General features: G+C 44.8%; 2 protein-coding genes across 2 annotated transcripts; both read right to left on the reverse strand.

Moving 5' to 3' along the window:
- Window positions 1-12: 12 nt before the first annotated feature.
- Window positions 13-8,169, reverse strand: PSMC3 (proteasome 26S subunit, ATPase 3). Its single transcript, XM_071427521.1, is given in 14 exon segments — window positions 13-232; window positions 353-434; window positions 602-747; window positions 896-992; window positions 1,490-1,638; window positions 1,863-2,006; window positions 2,134-2,271; window positions 2,734-2,796; window positions 2,891-2,995; window positions 3,730-3,855; window positions 6,521-6,601; window positions 6,696-6,943; window positions 6,946-7,279; window positions 8,050-8,169. Coding segments are annotated over 14 exon segments (1,929 nt in total). The 5' UTR covers window positions 8,155-8,169; the 3' UTR covers window positions 13-121.
- A 3,597-nt stretch (window positions 8,170-11,766) lies between these two features.
- On the reverse strand, window positions 11,767-19,779 carry RAPSN (receptor associated protein of the synapse). Its single transcript, XM_071427549.1, has 3 exons — window positions 19,660-19,779; window positions 13,468-13,806; window positions 11,767-12,241 (listed from the first exon to the last, which is right to left on the reverse strand). Exons 2-3 carry the CDS (start codon window positions 13,663-13,665, stop codon window positions 11,984-11,986), a joined length of 456 nt encoding a protein of 151 aa, XP_071283650.1. The 5' UTR covers window positions 13,666-13,806; window positions 19,660-19,779; the 3' UTR covers window positions 11,767-11,983.
- Window positions 19,780-19,795: the final 16 nt, after the last annotated feature.

Genomic DNA, 19,795 nt, shown 5'->3' on the forward strand with positions numbered 1-19,795 from the left:
ACACATCACGGATTTGTTTTTAAAGGGAAAAAATGCTTTATTTTTTCCAGACAGAAAGTAAGTGTTACACTCCAGTCTATTCATGTCCTCTGCCAAGGCCACAACCTTGACTGGGCAGGGATCAGGCATAGTACTGCAGATTTGCTTTTTTCTTTGCTTGAACCTCCAGGATTCCTTCCATGTAGTCCTCGTGGGTGAGCTCTGTAGCTCCACGGCGGAGGGCAATCATCCCCTGCCCAACGAGACAGTATTTAGAGAGGGAATGTGTGCACCGCACCAGTTCCAAATAGCTGCTCCATTCTAGCTTTCACATTGCCTCCCATCAGTGCTATTCCTATGGAGGAATACTTACCGCTTCGACACACACAGCCTTGCACTGGGCTCCATTGAAATCATCTGTGCAGCGAGCTAGTTCCTCATAGTTCACGTCAGGGCTAATATGAGCAAATGGGAAAAAAAGTCTGAGAACATGTACCAAATAGAAAAAGCAACACAGGGAGTTTCCTCAGCCCCACAGTGAGCTCCCAACAAGTGACTGCCAATCACTTCTCAGCCCTGAGGTACCATCATAAGTGACAAAAAGAGCCCCAGAAGGCCATACCTGACATTCATTTTGCGTGAATGAATCTGCATAATTCTGGCTCTGGCCTCTTCATTAGGCATTGGGAACTCAATCTTCCGATCTAATCGTCCAGAGCGGAGCAAAGCTGGGTCCAAGATATCAACCCGGTTGGTTGCAGCGATCACCTAAGTACAAGTACGATCATCACTGTGGGGCAGCTGGAAGACAGGCCTCTTCTCCCCAAAGATTCACCAAGCTTCTTCCCTGGACATTGTTTTCCATCCCCTGCTAGAATGCCCTGGAACTCAGCAGCACTCCCTGCTAGCTCCCAACCTTGACTTGTGTGTTGGGCTGGAAACCATCGAGTTGATTAAGCAGCTCCAGCATGGTCCTCTGCACCTCCCGGTCACCAGCCTTCTCACTATCAAACCTGAGGGGAAACAAGAGTAAAACCATCAGTATGAACCTGACCACCCTGTCCCTATTTTTAATCACATCAAAACACAGAATTACTGTAGTTCATGCTCCTTGGTTGAGGTGTTCCAAATTTTTCCTTGAAACTAAATTCTACCATGATGAGGACTGCAACTAGAGTAACTGTCAGCAGCACCTAAGACTTATTTAGTCCTTACAGCTGAATAGGGCTTATGTTGTCCAGGCCTACGTAGTAAATGAGGGTGAACATCTCCAGGTACCTGCTGCAGTGATCAGAAAATAGTTTTATACAGCCGGAGGCTATCAGACAGATCCCAAGTCTGACAAACTTTGCTCCTGAGCCCAAGGATTGTGGCAACTGCTATCCATCTGTGACTTTGTTCACACTCTCTTTCTGAGTAAGCTATGCTTTAAAAGGCTCTGCTTACATACACAGGCAAAGGAGGCTGCAAGGCAGCTCCCAAGAACTTTACAACATGGACTACAGCTCACCTTTTAGTGCCAATGGCATCCAGTTCATCAATAAAGATGATGGAAGGAGCTTTTTCCTTCGCGAGAGCAAAAGCATCGCGTACCAGCTTCGCTCCATCGCCAATGAACATCTGCACAAGTTGTGGACCTGCCAGCTTCAGGAACGTGGCCTGGGAGGTGAAAGAGAATCAATCCTAGGCCGCATTTCACAATAGGGTCACTTCTGAGTACTATAAGAAGCTGTTAATAAAAACAAGCAAGGAAGCAAATAGACAGGAAAATCCCAGCCTTTGTAACACCCATTTGTGTGTATGACCCACTTCCCCTGGAGGTGTTCTTACTCTTTGTCAGGTACTATTCTACAGCTGCACACACTTTCACAGGTTCCTTTTACCTTGGTCTGGGCAGCACATGCTCGAGCTAGAAGTGTCTTCCCTGTTCCTGGAGGCCCATACATAAGGACTCCTTTGGGTGGCTGTATACCCAAATTTTCAAATTTCTCCTTATGATTCATTGGCAGGACAATGGCCTCCACAAGCTACAAGAAAAGAAAAATGTTAATACATAAACCCATTCTTCTCCACAGATCCAGGCTGTCTGCTTTTGAGTTGGAAGTTAAAAGATGCTGTCCACAGTCACAGCAGAAACTACACATAAAGTATCACCTCTTGGATTTGTTTATCCAGCCCCCCGATGTCACTGTACTGCTCAGTGGGCCTCTCATCCACCTCCATGGCCTTCACTCGTGAATCATACTCAGTAGGCAGAGTCTCCAGGATCAAGTAAGAGTCTTTGTTCACCCCCTGTAAACACAAGTTCCTTTGCTTTTAACAGGTTCCCTCAGATAGCACTTAATAAATATGCAAATGAAGCTGATTAACTAGACCTCAAGGATGCAGGAATAACCAGCTTTGACACAGGCATTCATCAAATCACCCCAGCTTGGCAGAGTGGACAATGCCACAGTCACATTTTAAACGAGTGGTCCGGTTTATTTACAATTAAAAGACAGGGTTTAAAAAACTTACTAAGTGGTCTCTAAACTTTCAGCACCTAATTGTATGTACGTATAAAAGACACACACCTCAAACTGCTTTTCTTTACTACAAACTGTAGTAACTGAGCCCATAATACCTATCTATGAAAATTTTAGTAGAGAAATGGTCTTGGGGAAATCTGGACAGATTTGTCTTCTTTCTTAAAGGCAAGACATAGGCAATTTTCTGGCCACCATCATATCCAACTATCACAATAGAATCACTCACCACCAGATCTCCAGGCTTCAACTTCTCAGCATCAACCAACCCAATAACAGGCAGGAAATATGTCTGTAAAAAAGAAATCAAAGTGATCAAAACCGGATGTACCGGGAGAAGATCCTCTGCATCACTCCTCACACCTGGCTGGGCACATGGCTCTTACCTGACGTGTAGAGGTCTTGATCACAGCACACTTGCCCTTTCTCTGTGAATCCAGGTCAATGTTTGCTCCATCCTCCTCCTGGTCATTTGGGTCAACATCCAGCAGCTGAAAACCAGGGTGAAAGAGTTCAAAACAATGTAACCAGCCTAGCAGAATGATCCCAGGATTAATGCTTCTAACATACATGCATTAGAAGAAATAAAACTTTCCATCATCCATCAACAGTAGAATCCTGAAATAAAAATTGATTTCTTCCTTTCCTTATGAAGTAGCATGCAATAGTGCATAGAAAGACGTTACAAAATTCAGAACAAAGTAGTAGCTAATGGCACTGATTCCTTCTCCCATACAGCAGCTCACATTAAGGCTTAAGCTCATTAAGTTTTTCAACAGTAGTACAAAGCAATCTCATTTTTAATAGCAAACTATGAGCATTCTTTTTCCTATCATCAGAATTACTGAACTGCAAAAGGAATGTGATAAAGTAACAGAGCCATGGCCTTTTATTTGCTGTTTCACAAGTTACAGAGAGCATGTGTCCAATTTCAGATGCTCAAGTTTACACTCAGAAGAGCTGTGCCACCCTCTGATGGTTGTTAAGTACAGATGAACAGTACCCAAAGCCTAAAGAATGACCCAGAGAACAAGTGGGCAAGAGACATGCACTTCCAGGTCACAGATAAAACCAACAGAAAACCCTGAAAGTCCTGGCTCTGGCAGCATTGGTAGTCTGAGAATACTCCAGGTGTTGAATCCCTGATGAGCTCCCTGCCTTTCTCCCTGACACTATAAATTGCACACACTTCTCATATCACTATGTAAAAGCCCACCACCCTCACCTCAATAACATTGGAGACAAGGTATGGCAGGGTTTTGTTCACTTTGATCTTTTCACTGTTTTCTTTGATCTTGTCTTTCATGGCCTGGAGCTCGTGGGTCACCCTCAGTACCTCACTCTTCATGATCTGCAATTGGTACACAGAAGAAAGAAAAAGGAATAGTGTCAAAAAACTGAGGCAAGATAAAATTAATAGATTATTCCAAAAGCAAACCGTTACAAAAATCTAAGTCTGAAGAATAAAGGGAAATGTAAAATATAAAAAAAAGCAAAGCCAGCAAATAAGCCAAAATTTGCTAGGAATCAAGGCTATACAGTCCATTCTGGTCTCTAACTAATCAATAACCCCAAATAATTTCTTCCCAGTGTCACCTGGTAGCCTCAGCCTAATCAATATGGCCCAGATATGGCAACTGTTGTTTGGTTTGGATGTGATCTTTTAATAAATACAGATACAAAAGTAACCACATACACACACCTATTTCAGTTATGTTTTGCAAGGTGGCTGGAACTAGATGATCTTTAAGGTCCTTTGCAACACAAAGCATTCTATGATTCAGCCTGGAGAAGAGAGGGCTCCAGGAAGACCTCATGGTGGCCTTTCTGCATTTAAAGCTGTCTTGTAAGAAAGATGGGCACAGATTTTTTACTAAGACCTGTTACAACAGGACAAGAGGGTAAATTTACACTAGATATAAGATTTTTTTACAGTAAGGATAGTAAAATACTGCAACAGGTTGCCCAGAAATATGATGGTTGCCCCATCCCTGGAAACATTCAAGACCAGGCTAGACAGGGCTCTGAGTAACCTGGTCTAGTTAAAGATGTCCCTGCTCACAGCAAGAGTTGGCCTTTAGAAGTCCCTTCCAACCCAAACTATTCTATGATTGTATTTACTGTAAGGAAAAAAAAATCCTCTAACAAAAAAAAGTTCTGTACTCCCCATCCAACAGTGAGTACATTTACACCCAACACAGATGTCTGCAGTGCTGTCTGGCTGACACTGACAGGCCTTCTCCTCCCTTTCCTGGTTAGTCACACAGCATGCCAACAACACTTTGTGATCCCCACTGAAGGGACTGGAGCACCAAGAGATCTCAGGAGAACCTGCTCACATCTGAACTGGTGTGTGTGATTCTGTTCAATGGGGAAATCCACTCTTCACTAAGAAACCATCTTTTTAAAAGTCTTTACTCCTAAGCATAATACTGTGCTGTAACACATTCACAGGACAGAACTGTAACAGGAGCCAATGCAGAATCTGTGAAATAAAAATGCAAAAAACTTAATAAATTTGATTTAATAAAACAGCTAGAAAATATTAAAGGAAAACTGCCTGAAGGAAGGGTTCTTACAAACATTTTGCATATATAATGCTCTTACTATGAAATGAAGAAGGCTACTTCTACTCCTTACTGTATTCTGCAGTTTAAAAATAAGAAACAGTTTTACCTTTACGGTCTTTAAAGAATAATAAAGTACATTAGTAAGTCAGAATTACTTGTGGAGCCTGAAGCAGTATAGGATGAAGTTACTCTACAGAATTTATGAAATATTTTATCTCAAGAATGCTAACACTGGGCAGCAAATATTCTAAATTTGTAAGTGCTCTTTTATGCAAAACATGTCTATCACAAGACACGTCTATCTGCTTAACATCTCCATGAATGAACAAGCAAGAGGATGGAATGTTTTCATCTCGTGTTTGCAGATGACACCAAACTGGGGGGCATAGTCTCGGTGCTCAAAGGCAGAGCTGCCACACAGAAACCTTACAAAAAACGAGGACACATGTAAAGCCCCACAGCAGGGAGGGAAGTGCTCCTTGCAGTGACACATGCTGGTGACTGTCTGGCTGAGGAATGGACCTGAGGGTCTCCATAAGACAATAAACTGAACAGGAGTCAGCAATGTGCCCTGACAGCAAGGGTGGCAAACGGCATCCTGGGCTGTACTATCAGGACTGCAGGCAGTAGATGGAGAGAAGTGTTGAGTCCCCTCTATTCAATACTTTTAGATCCTACCTAGAGCACTCAGTCCAGTTTTGGTGTCCCCCCATACAGCAAAGGCATTGATAAACTGGACTGAGTTCAGCATAGGGCCACCAAGATGGCTGGGGGCTGAGCATGGGCCCCCCTGAGGGAGGTGGGTTTGTTCAGCTGGAGAACAGAAAAGCTGGAGAAGGAGGTATCAGAGACTGAACCAGACACTTCACAGGAATACACAATGGGCAGATGAAATAACAAAGACTGAAACAGGTGCGGCTCAGACTGTAGCAAAGCAAATCTTTATCCTCACGAGGTCTGTCAAGCAGCAGCACTGAACACCCTGTGAAGCGGTGCACTATGAGTCTTTAAAGGCTTTCAAGATCCAACCGGATCAAGCCCTGAGTAGCCTGAGTTATGGCTGACCCTGCTTTGCGAAGGAGTTTGGCCTGGAGGTCTGCTCAAATCCCTTCCAACCTAAATTACCCGAAGATCCTACCCGACTCAGCCACAGAAGAGACTTCCCCTTCCCCTCTGCCTGTGTAACTTTAGCTAAAGCATCCATGACTGCGTCGAACAGCCGCCCCCTCAGCTTCCTCGGGTCGATGCTCTTCCAGTGATTCTTCCCTACCTTCGCGGTTCAGTATTCCTCAATCTGCCGTTCTCGATTCAATTAACCGTGTTTAATTTTTTGCTGTCCCCGTGGCTGTGCTAACCCGCCCGCCCCGAACAAAAGCAGCACAGAGCTCCCGGGAGGGCGGCCCGGCCCGGCTCCGCTCCCCGGCCCGGCGCGGCCCCCGCCGCTACCTTGATCTCGCTGTCGAGGAGGCGGGTGCGCTGCACGATCTCCTCCGTGGACATCTTCAGCACCTCCTCGCCGACACCGTCCTGCGGGGGCACAACGGCAGCGTTACCGTCAGCCCGGCCCGCGGCTCGCCCCGGCCCCGCCGCCCCCGGCCCGGCCCTGGCCCCGGCCCCTCACCTCCGACTCATCCCACACCGACGCCATCTTTCCGCCGGCCCGCAGGAGCGCGCACGGCGCGGCGGGTTCGGCGCGGCAGATTCCGCACTGCGGTTCCCGGCGGCGCGGGGCGGGGGCGGCGCCACGGGCGGGACGGGGGTTCCGCGCACCCTCCCCTCCCCCGGCGCTGCCGCCGCCGCCCCGATCGCGGCCCCCGCCGCCCGCGGCCGTGCCGAATCTGCCGGCGGGGCGGGGAGCGGCCGGCGGTCACGTGCCGCTCCCAAACCTGCTGAGTGATGGCGGCGGCGGCGCCATGGCGGGGCGGTGCCATGGCGGGGCGGGGCGCGCCGCGGCGCTGGAGGCAGACGGAGCGGTGTCCCGGAGAAAGCCTTTATTACAGCCAGTGCCCCTACACGGCAGCGAGGGGAAGGGACGGGGAGGGGAGGGGGGGTCGAGCTGCGAGGCGGCCCCGCCAGGCACAGCCGGAGGGGGCCCGGGAGCGGCTCCGTCAGTCCCCGCCGGGCCCGGGCGGTCAGACGTAGCCGGGCTTCACCGACAAGCGGCGGCAGTTGGGGCAGCCGCGGGTCCCGTTGGTCTGGAGGCACCTGCAACGGGAGGAGGTCGGGTCGGGGGGGTCTCCGCGGCCGGAGGCTTCCCCAGGGCGGCTCCGCGGCTATTGTACACCTCAGAGCTGTTCCCCGTGGCCCTCCCGCCACCGGCAGAGACTGCGTCTCCTCCCCGTCCCTTCCAGGGAGGCACTTGGGCAAATTCCTGTGCAAAAGTCTGTTCTGTACTGCTGGAGACAAGTCCCCAGAGCTCATCGGACATCTCTCACTGCCCAGTAGTTTGATGCTAATTCTGGTGTCAGTGTGAAACTTTGTTATTAAATTCTTAGTTTCCCGATTAGTTTTCAGAGTGTTTTGTAACACTCGTGGTTTTTTCTACGGTAAAATGATGGTGCAGCTAACTTCTTTCATGGCAGTAGCATGATAACAGCCTGAACAACTTCTTCACCTCTGTTTGCCACTAGCCAAGGGAGAAAGCGAGGGGATGTGGGAAAAAGCCAAACTGCCCCTGGGAGTGAAGAACTGATTCCCCAGGAGGAGTCAAATAAGAATTTGTGAACTGGGCTGACCACCTACAAAGTGAGGACATCAGTAAATAATTATTTAGGGGACAAGTGGGAGTGTGATGGATATGATGGCTAAATCTCACCCTCCAAGGCTGTGAGACTCTTAGCACTGCAATGGGATCCTGCAAGGCAGGATCAAGACAAAGACCTGGGGAACAGTGTGCATAGGACTGCTGTGGGCTTAAGCAGCTCTTTTCTATGACTAATGTAATGATAATAATTTTAGTGCTTCCAGATAATTACTTCAAATGGAAGAAATGGGAGCAAGGTAGTGCCTGGAGCTGGTTGTTTTTCTCCCCAATGGACTCTCCACACATGCCACAGTACAGCTCCATCTCCTCCACACATTCATGGAACTTCACTACATGGTCACGCAATTCTTGCTGCTGCTCCTTCGTGCGATAGATCCTTTCACACAGGCAGTGGAGCTTCAGCAGGCCGAGCTGCAGGTGAAGGACAGAAACGTAAGACAAGTGAACAACAGGATGAACACAGACCAGAAACAGGAGTGGGAACACCACAGCCCCATCAGCCAGCTGGAGAAACTTCAGCAGGCCTCAACAATTCCAGTCATTAACCCTTCTTCTTTGTGTCACAAAAGGTAACACCAGGTTTGAGACACTCAGCAGCTCTTCCACTCATGGTTTCCCTGAGCTACCCCTGACATACATCACTTTCCTTTGCCTCCAGCCAGCACACAGTTCAGCAGCTGCTCAGGGCAAAAATGTTTTTCAGAAGAGACTTCTAATCCTCTAGTTCTCTGTCTGTTTCACACCCCATTTTCACTGCTTCTCATTCTCCTTTGCCTATCCCATTGTGACTCCTCACTCATTTTTCAGACTTGCATACTGATGATTATCTGTGCAACTGCCCACAACCAAACACTTAGTGACAAAGCAAATCTCAAACACTCACTGGTTAATAGGAATGCTAATGAGCAACGACAAGCCTTCAATGTTTGACATCTTATATTGCCTGACATAAGACTATGAAGAATGCTGAAAAGGATCCTACCTTGTTCCCTAGTCCCTCTGCCAGCTCCTGTGCCTTTTCAATGCTTTCCAGAGCCTGTGAATTGAGAGCACTGGTTGTTAGTTCTCAGCCAAATATATGAAAACCAGGCTTTTATGAATGTCCTATAAGAATTATTCAAAAAAAGAGGTAAAGAAGTACAGAGTAAAATTTGGATTAACAAGTATCCCTGTAACACTGGAGAATCAAAAAAGCTTTTTTTGGGAGGGCAGATTTCCCTCCCCTACCAAAAGTTAATCCGTAAGAAAAAGCTGGTTTCTGAAGGACCACAAGTAATGCAAGAGCTACATTTCTGTCACAGACACTCAGTGTCAGTGTTGGCAGAGGCTGGTCCCCAAGCAGAGAGAATACAGACTTATTTAAACTCAGTCCCACATGCTCATTTGGGGCTGGGATGGCAAAGCAAGCCTTGTCCCCATCCTACCTTGCAGGCTCAATAATTGTTGGGCAACTTCAATTTCACTTGTACCAGAGGTGAGGAAAAGGATCACCAGCACCAATGCACCACACTTATCCATTTTTTCCTTGCTGTTCACATATCCACCTTGCCTTACTTACACATGGTGTGATGTAGGAGTGTTCTGCTATCCAATTTTAAAATCTGAAGGAAATATTTAGCATAGCAGCTGTCATACCAAATGACTCCCTACTTTCACCTAGATGTCACAGTGTTCCTTACTGTTCTGATAATTAGTCTCTCTTTTCCAGAGCTATTGAGATCTGCTTCCTATTTGTCCAAGGGGAAGAAGAGGTCTCCCTTGTGATGCAGTAGTTTTCAGGAGGAACATTATAAAATTTCTACCCTATAATTTGGCATTACTGCTGTTGTAGGAGGAGAGGACCAGATGAGATGCAAAAATGTGCTGTGAATGCAGAGGAGATGGCATTAGACTTGTGGTGGCAGCAACAGCCTAGGATAAGAAAATGTAGGAGAGGGAAGCAGGAACTAAAGGCCAGCAGGGAGAACATAACTGAGAACTGTGCTTAGGAAGACTGTACTGAAAACTCCTGAAATTAATGATTGTGAACAAGAATCAAAGTGAAATGTGTGGAGTAAGGGAAAGGATGTTGAAAAGTCTAGGGGACAGTTTGTCTTGGACTGCACAAGAATGAGGGCAAGCAAGCTGTGAGCAGCTTCAGAGGATCTGGAATAGCATTGATTACATTACATGCAAATAAAATGGACTAACTGGTGAAAGAGACTGGGAAGATGGAAGAAGCTTGAGCAAAAACAGGGAATCTGCAAGTGGAAAGTTAGCAAATTGCTTTATTAAGTAACTGATACAGGGATGAGTAGCATGAGAAATGGAAACTGGGCCTGCCAAGTTGAAGAACAGGCTTGGGTGAATATTCAGGGATGTGACATCTAAGGAAGTCACATTTGGTCAACAGACATAAGGTCCCTGACCCAGCAGGGCAGATTTCCCTCTCTTGCCTGGAACAGAATACAAGATTCCTCCACTTTCTTCTTCTGTGGGATTTGGTGAGATTAGAATTCTGTGCAAAGCCCACATAATGTTCTCACAAGTGAGAGCTGCTTGATATCAGACAGTGGCTCGAGATAGAATCAGTGAATGGAAGAGTTTGATGAGTGCTCTGAATATTGTCTCCTGCAGAGGCCTACCTGCTGTGTCCTGTCCCATTCTTTTGATACTGAGCTAGCTTTTCAAGTCCACAGTTTCTCTTCCCATTGCTAACAAACACTGTGCTTACTTACTGAGATTGCACCGTGTGTCTCACCCAACTGATTCCCTGATGGAGGCACTCTGATGCTGACAGCACCTTGAACCTGTCTAGCTGGACATACTGATGTCCAGCAACACGGGTTGCTTCATTTGAGTTAAAATTCTTGGTGTCTCAATATGAGTGATAAGAGCGAAATTTCATCATATTTAGACCCAACCAGCATCTTGATGTGGCACTGTGTACAGTTGTTCAGAGCTAGTTCAGGGCTAACCATTGAGCATTTAATTCTGTGGCTGAGTAATGTTCCTGCCATGCAAATGTGCTGCATCTACTGCAGTCTGGACTTTAACACACATACACACTGTCTACGCCTTTTTATAAGTAACTTCACCCCTTGTTCTATCTTGACTGGTTATCTATCCCCAAATAAATTCCTGCTCTCATTCCTCTGTTTCACATCAGAGTTTACAGACCGTCAAAGTTTCTCCAAGAATTTTGTGCCACATTTGCCTGCAAAGCACATGGTGGAGCTGTAGAGCTGTCTAAACATCATTAGCACATCAATGAGCTTAGTCATAGAACTAAAAAGTAGGCAGGGGAATCTATTTCAGAGCATAAGGCTTCCTTCCTCCAGTGCTGGTTTCTCAGCATAGAACTTAAAAGTCATCAGGATTGACTAATGAGGCAATTCTGTAACTTAGCACTCTGACTCAGAATGCATGTTCCTACCATTACTAACAAATCCCTGGCTGAGAGAGACCATTCAGAGAAATATAACTCTACAAGCAACAGACCCTGTTGGTAGAACCAAGGGGGTACAGGTCTCTTCTGAACTGTACCCTCTTCTGAACTGTGCAGTACAAGACTGTGCTCTAGTCTTGTCCTACAAACCTCTGTAGAAACAATTTTGTAACTGACCTTGTCCAGCTCCTTTTGGATCATCCAGCACTTAGTCACTCCTAGCAGCACCTGCACCAGGCCCAGGCGGTTCCCAATCTCTGTCATGATGCTCATGGAAGAATCATACCGAGGAAAGGCTGTCTGCAGACACAGGGAGGAAAGCACATGTTTTGCTATGAACTCTTTTCATGCCCTCTTGCTATTCTTCCTATCCTTCCTGGCAGGAAGGAGCTGTACCTGCACGTCCCTGCGACTGCGATGGATATCTGCAAAGCAGAGCAGACACAGTGCTTGCAGTGGCCGGTCACCATGCTGCAGGGCAATCTTCATGGACTCCTGCAAGAAATTGCCTCTGGTCAGTAGAACAGCCTGTTCCTGGTTCAAAACAGCAAGGCTGGGACTTTGGACTCCAGCCACTAAAAGCTCAGCTCTGAAGAAATGGCACCATCTTTTAAGGCAAGGAAAATATTTTTCACATGTTCCTAACCAAGGACCATTCATAGACCCGAATTTTGAAGCCCTCTGGCTACAGAAACTACAGCTCTAAGACTGGAAGGCATCAGGAAGCTCTGCAGTGTGAATGGCAGGGTATCTCTCTTGCTGCAGGGGCATGGCAGGATGCCCTGGCAGAGCCCCCAGCCGTGCCCGTGCCCCGTACCTCGCAGCAATCCATGGCGTCTGCCAGGCGCCCCAGCTTCTGATAGGCCACAGCCATGTGGTACTGGCTCATGGCACGGTACTTCAGGCTCCAGCCCTTCCCGTAGTCACTCACCAGCTCAGCTGCTTTACATGGGAAAAACAGGGCTTTCTCATAGTCCTGTAAGGCAACAAGCACACAGACAGCAGTCACAGCAAAAATAAAGCAAAAAGGTGGGAAGGAAAAAGACCAGCTATTTTTCATTTACTAACACTGCAACAGTTACCAGATTTCTGCACATCGTTAAACTCATGCTGCTCCTCTTCCATGTGTGCAGTATTGTGGTGGATATCAAATTGCAAAAGATGGAATTGCCATGTACTGAATCCTTATTATTCTCTGGGTTCCAGACACTGGGGCAATGACCCAGCAAATGAATTTTATGTAGTATGCCACAACTTTATTCTGCAGGAACCATTTACCCTCCTCTATAAGCAAAGGCTGAAAACTTTCTCTGCTCTTACATCATCTCTACTTGTAACATCTACATGTAGCCTTCATTTTCTCTAAACGGTGAGTTTGGATCTCCAAGAAGCTCTTTATCCATCATTGCAGGAAAGAGGAACTAAGACTCCTGGCCTCATCAAATTCACAAAAAGTAATAATACATTTTAAACATCTTTTTTTTTTGCATTAAAAGTATGTTAGAAATAAATCTTATTTTACAATAATTATGTAAAACTTATCTTAATATCTAAAACCATTTTCAAGTAAGTTATATAAGACTGCAGAAGTGAAAAAGTCCTCATTTTTTTTTTTATTCTCCACAATGCAGAAAGGAAACCACAGATTCTCAAATTTACTTTCTCCCTTCTTATTTCACACCTGAAAAGTGTTCAGCACAATGTTATTTTCTTTATTTTTGGTCACCACACTTCATGTGATGATCTTCTATGAGTGAAGAAATCAGGACTTTGTGAGAAAAACCTATTTTTTGCTGTTTGTACTAGAAGTTAGAACTGGCAAATCACCCCTGTGCTCAGTCCCTGTCTGATTTTACCTACAGCTTGCTGGCAGCTATTTGCCTACAACAGCGGTAGAAATAGAGAGTCCATGAGTTTTGGCTGCCAGCCCTGTGTCTCTGATGTGATCTTCTTTGAAGCTAAGTTTGATCTTTTCAACACACATATTCACAGCTGCTTCTGCTGTGCTGTGTAAACATGACACTAATCCTCCCATCCTTACTGTGGAGGAGAGTACCCCATTTGGATTTTACAAAGGGATTTTAGCTTACAGTGCTCTCTCAGCACTTCCTATAGGAAAGACAAAGGCCAAAATTCACGTGATTTCCAGTGCTTCCCTGAATCTGTGGGGCAACCATCCTCCTGTCCCTTAGGTTACTGTACCTTTATCTGGGTGTAGAAGTTCCCAAGGCTGCAGCAGACTCTACACTCCAGCATCTTGTCATCGTTGTTGTGTGCGTAGCGTAAAGCTTTCTCAAAGCACTCCAAAGCCTTCTGGAAAATGCTGAGGCCCAAGAAGGCATTGCCCATGCTGAGGCTCACCTGGCCATTCAGCTGCATGCTCACAGTGGTACCCTGCATGTTGAGGCACGTCTTACAGTAAGAGATTGTTTTCTGGAATTCACAGAGTTTCTCATTGCTGCGAGCCAGGTTTAGGTAGCTCTCTGTAAGGAAATCTGGGTCTTCCAGCTCCCGTGCTGTGTCAATCTGGACCACTGCAAACTTTAAGTAGAGAAGATAGTGTTTACAAAAGTGTGTAGGTTATTTAAATACAGCTCAAGCACCCACAGAGTAGCACCCTGTACTGGAGAAAGAGTCTCGTCTCTGAGCAGGGCAGACAAGGCCATCAGCACATGGAGAAGCATTGTATGCACTGAGCAGTTATCTGGTGGTTTAAAAGGCCTATGAAGACTCAGAAGGAACCTCTCCCTCTCTTCACACAGTCTCAGGGCAGGGAAGATGAACTGGGCTGGCTGTAAGGGGAAAACAGCTGTTAAATGGCCCTAAAGGGAAGCTGGTGAAGCAGGAAACATCTGACACAATGCAGTTCTGTTTTCTTCCACTCATTGTAATGTATCCCACTTTCTCTGGAATTCCTAAGCTATTAAAATATTATTTTTTTCTATTAATATACTGTAGTATATTAATAGTATATATTAGTATATATAATAATATCTATTATATATCTATTATATCTCCAATATATCTATTAGTATATCTATTATATATCGAATGTATCTATTAGTATATATATTAATATCTATAATAGTATCTATTAGTATATATAAAATATACTTTTTTCTATTAATAGAAAAAAGTAAGCTACTTCTTTAAGGAATTTTCTGCTAATAAATTGCAGTCTTGATCTTGACAGTCTTGGTTCTATAACCTCCAGGATTTGTTGCATACTGTTCTCTTAAATGAAGTCTCTTTCCAGCTGCAAACTCTTCTAAGCAGTAACTCTTTATGTTCTGTGATGAAGCAAGCACAAGCATTCAAGCTGGCTTGAATTAGTATCAGTAGCAAAGGTAAATAGTTAGCAATTTTCATTAGACATTATCAGGATTATGGATGGCAAATTCCAAAGGAATCAATTACTTCCTTTTTATATAGTGGCTACACATAATAATTTAGGCTACTAGAACATTTTACATTCTTTGGAAATAAAATCAAAACAACAACAAAAAAACCCAAACCAAAACAAAAACCCCCCAAAACAACAATAACAAAACACACACAACCACCACCCCCCAAAAAACAACAAAACAAAACCACAAAAAAACCCAAACAAAACCCCCAAACATCACCAACCATAAACTGTGTATGTTGGGTTTGTAATCATCTTCTCAGTTTCCATTACAGTTTAGGAAAGCTCCTATGTGGACTCAGTGGTGCACGCTAGCTCATGCTTCTCCACATTCCCTTAATCTTGCACAAGTTCTTCAGTATTTCCTGGTTGCCACAGCCTCTTCTCTTGGTGTGTAGTAATTTTTCCTCTTCAGAAGAGGTTGAGCATCACAGCCCTTCTTAAATTACTTTTTATTTCATGCATTTAATTTTGACTCATTTTCTCCGGATATTTCCTCTCTCAATGGCTTATTGCTAAAGTTCTCCTTTCTCTATCCTTTGACCAGTTGCTCTGTAAAATCTTCAGTTTGACTGAAGCCATTTTTCCTTCCTAATGCTGTGAAGAACTAAAATTCACCTACTCTGATCCCACTTTCTGTTCTTTTCTCAGGGAAGGAATTATGTTTGGGTATACTAAGCTCACTCCTTTGCCTTTTTTTTTTTTTTCCCCATGAAGTTTTCAGTACTTCCTTCAGGTAGCTACATCTTACCCTTTTTTTCTTCTTTCTTCCCCACTCAGTCTATTGTTTTTGCCAGCACCTAATTTCATACCACTTAACAAAATTGCTTGTCTTCAAATGTTTTCAAAGTGTATTAATATCCCTCCTTTCTTCTTCATCTTAAGTATTTGGTTTCAATATAGGGCTTTGACATGTGCATGGCTTTACCAGTGAGGTGTTCCCCTCTCCTTGCTCCAATTCCAAACAGAGCTACCAAAATCTTTTCAATGAGATGTAGACACCCCTTTCACATTTTGTTCTAAATGCTGAATGATGGCCAGTCTAGTAAGAGGCAACCCAAAACTTTGATATCCTCCATCAGGACGAGGATATCAAAGCCCTTTAGTAAGACCCTATTTCAGGCTGGGATGGCTTCTTAAGACTATTACAACACTCTCTTGCCTTGTCTTACAGATTCTTGAGCTGCCCTCCCAAATGCTGCCTGCTGCTCTCTGTACACATCCTCTTACTTCTCAGATCCACAAACCAGCCTCTTTTTGTTCATTTAATTAAACTGTTTATCCTCATGTGCTTGAAATGTAACTTCAGCTGCTTTCTACCACTCTTCCATCAAGCCCCATATCCTTCCTCCTTTCTTCTATACTGTCCTGGCAACTGGAAGCTGCTCTCTGACCTCAATTGTGAGACATCTGGGATGTCTCAATTACCTCACCAAAACAGCATCTTCTTTTCCCTCTTGTTCAGCCCCCTGGCAAACAAATAATTGCAATTAGAAAACCCCAATATAAGATCTATTTTAGATATCAACCAGAAGCTGAACAAGATAACAGACATGTCTCCACAAGAATGATACTTATTCTACAGAATCCACTTAGAGTTGTCCTTTTATGCTGACACACAGAATGTAAACAGCTTGTAGTGGACAAAGGCTCTGTTCTCATACCTGCTCCTGAAGCCTGATAACATGGTGTGCCTGTATGTGGGAAATAATCAAGACAGCTTCCCATGAAAAACTAGAGAATGTAAATAATGTAAATGATGTAAACTAGAGAATGTAAATAACCCAGGAATCCTGAACCAGACCCAGTGAAAAATCATATTCTGTGTATCTTGTGGGCTGGAGCTCTTGGTGAGCACAGTGATCACAGCAGCCCAGAACATGCACTCAATAGCTGGTATTTTCTGTTACACACAGAACACCCCCCACTTCAGGTTCTGATCTCCAGCCACGTTCCATCGCGGTGCGACACAATGGCATGCATTCATCTCCAGTTCACCTTACCTTCAGCATGTCTTTGTATCTGCCCATCTCTGCATGAGCAGTGATGAGGCAACCCAAAACCCGAAACCTGCCAGCAGGATCCGCAGACTTCTCCAAAACCCTCATCCAGACTCGCAGGGCCTTTTCGGTCTGATTAGACTGGTAAAGATGGAGTCCTTTCTCTATCTGTTGCTTTGTCTGGTCCTGACCCATCTCCCATGGATTAAAAAGCCTCATACACTGACCTCTAAGGATAGCAAAAAGGATGTGCTTACAAGAGAGCACAACATAAAATGCCCCACTAGAAGAGGGCGGGTTGTGTGCTCAGAGGGCCCAGAGCCATGAGAGCCCAGCCATGTCATGGGGCTGGAGCTGTGGTAGGCAATGGCAAGAAGTGGTTGCTCAGCACTGAAGGCAGAATCCCAAATCCACTAGGCAAACATCTTGCTTGCTAGGGCTCCATCAGTGCATTCATCTGTCCAATCCCGTAAACAAAGAGCAAAAGCACGACAGGGAGAGAAAGAGAAAAATCTCAAGCCACAGGAGTGAAACTCAATCTGAACAGCCAGCGCTGGTCTCCTCCCCATTGGCTGCAGCTGCTCCTGCCAGTCCAGCTCACGTGGCTCCCAGGAATTCTAGTCAGGCTCCCCAGCTCCCAAGGTCACGGTGCCAACTGCCCACCCCTGCCTGCTGGTATGTAGCTTATAAATACCCCAGGGAGAGACAATTGGCTGCAGTCACAGCCTCGGGATGCCTCGGCTGTCTCTTTCCTCTCTGGCCATCTCCTTAGACAAGCTCTGCTGGTGGTGGGCTAGCTTGGGAGGAAGCAGACTCAGGTAGAATAATAGCTTTAGGAAAAATACATGACTTAAAAGTCAAGTGTGAACAAGGCAACTTCAGTGTGTACACACGTGCAGTGTTACACTTGCAACAATGTACTTGACACTTTGCTAGGTACGAAATTAGACTCCCTTTTGAGGACCTCAGTTGGCATCATGGACTGTTTTTATGGACATTGGTTGGCTCTGTCACAGATTTGCTGCAAATACACCTCTGACTTCCTAATTTTAGGGACAAGGAGCTAACCATGCTGAAAACCTTTGTTCTTGACTGAATGTTGCTCCCTGTCATCAGATGAGTGTGGCAGTCCTCCAAAAGTTTCCAACAGAAGTTGTCAATGGCACTGCTTAAGTTCTGCATCCAGAACTTGATGATCTTTTATGATGAATAACAATAAAGACACAGAACAACAGGTATCTGCACTTTTTGGTTGCAGGAGAGGCGTTAGCCCCATTAAAAGATAGCTTTATGTCTCCCACACTGTTGAAAAAATCAGACTGGTTCCTCTAGGAGCCAGTTTAATACTCTCACCTACGTGCTGCAGCCTTGGTGGTCCAGAGATCTATTCAGTCCTTCTTAAGAAGATACACCAAACCTGGGAGGAGGGGGGCAGGTGGAGAATGCTACAGGGATATTGAATGTTTTTCAGATGCAGACGTTCCAGGAACCGGTTTTGTGATTCTTTTACTGGGCAAAGAGAAGCAATTTGAAGTTTTAAAAGACCTGCCTGCAAAACCAGTCATGTCTCCAGCTGCTTCCCTGATTCTTGGTGAATTTGGTTGCAATTCTTCCCCAAGCAAAGGTAAATACCCACAGAATCACCTCAAAGGGTACCAATCAGACTATCCCAGTCTGTCAACAAAAACCCAAGGGAGCCTTCCTGAGGTAATATCCTTAATGAAAGCAGGTCACAAAATAAAGAACAATAGTCTACCCAGAGTCTTTACATCATAGCACTCATGATTTTAAGGGGTTACATCTGTCCTTTATCCAAAATTCCCTCAGAAAAATATTTCAAAAAGAAAAATGTTTTAAATTGTAGAAGGGTTTTGCTACAATAAGAGTGATTCTCTTTTGGGAGCTCATAAACAGTATGATATTTGCATTATTTAACTTAGCTTTGTTTTTCAGAGATGTAATGTGCTAGATGATATTTCAGCATAGATTATATGTAGTCTCAAACTCTGGAAGTAGAAATTATGGAAAAATCTACAGAACCTGAAGAAAACTAATGGTGAGGCACTGCTGGTTAATGTGCAAAAATCACTTTAGCATCACTGTTGAAATTATTAGCTAGGTACTTTATAGATTTTAGGATTTGCATAAAAGTCTGATTCAGAATATTAAAAAATCTCTCCTTGCAGTAATTCTTCTACGTCTCTCTAGATGTAGGTGGTGGGATGGAAACAAGATGCAGATCAGTCCCCATGGAAGAAAATGACAATGGTGAGGCCATTCAGATTTCTACACTTGGAGAAGCGGCCAGGAAAGCAGCCACTGGAGCCTGCCATGTAACAGAATCAAGCCAGGACTCAGGAATGGGGAAAACAAAAATTTTATCATTCTTGGTAGATCAGACTACTTTGCAAAATTAACCTTCCACAGGTGAGTTGCCTGTAACACAAACTCATCCTGAGATTCTTTTGGACCAGGTCAGAGAAGAACTGTTCCCTTCCCCACACAGTATAGCCAAAATGAAGAGGGTGCCTTGCAGTCTGACAAAACCCATCTAACAGGAGGTGATCTGCCCTGCATTTTGTTAACCTCACTTTAGCTCCTTGCTTTTGAGCACTATGAAACAGTACTTAGTTTCTTAGGAATCAATTTGCAACTCACCTATTGAGATAAAAACATCCTAGTAAAGTAAGGGGTAAATCCATCAAGTTCAAACAGGTCATTTTCAAAAAACCAGGAACATGCTCTGATATGGAACATACCACTCTGAGCCCAGCTGCAGCTGCCTAAATAAGGAGGGATAAAAGATCAACATTGCCTGCCTGTGCTACTTCAAAAAAAGAAATGGCACCTGTCTGTGACTCAAGATAGCTGTAATTCATTGAAGATTCAGGTACAGCTTCTACAGTCAATGATCCACAGTTTCTCCTTAGGAAGTGCAAATAAATGAGCCTGAATGGTGCTTGGCAACATCAAATTAGGGAATCTTACCTGTCATACATGCAGTGGCTCATGCACTCACTTCTTCAGAGTGACCACACTGACCTGCTTCTCCTCCTCCCCCTGCTCTCCATAATGCCCTCAGTGACTCCTGGCCGCATGAAGAGAGCAGAATGTGGCAGGTAAA

The sequence above is a fragment of the Agelaius tricolor genome, unplaced genomic scaffold (assembly GCF_023055355.1).
Source record: "Agelaius tricolor isolate 1412-34295 unplaced genomic scaffold, bAgeTri1.0.p SCAF_5, whole genome shotgun sequence".
NCBI classification, from domain to species: Eukaryota; Metazoa; Chordata; class Aves; order Passeriformes; family Icteridae; genus Agelaius; species Agelaius tricolor.

What these genes read in the sequence shown, in the direction of transcription:
- RAPSN (XM_071427549.1), bottom strand. Translation starts at nt 13,665, where the DNA reads ATGCAGGGTACCACTGTGAGCATGCAGCTGAATGGCCAGGTGAGCCTC. An exon ending in ACTTCTACACCCAGATAAAG is followed by an intron (nt 12,242 to 13,467) that starts GTACAGTAACCT and finishes GTTGCCTTACAG; the next exon opens with GACTATGAGAAAGCCCTGTT.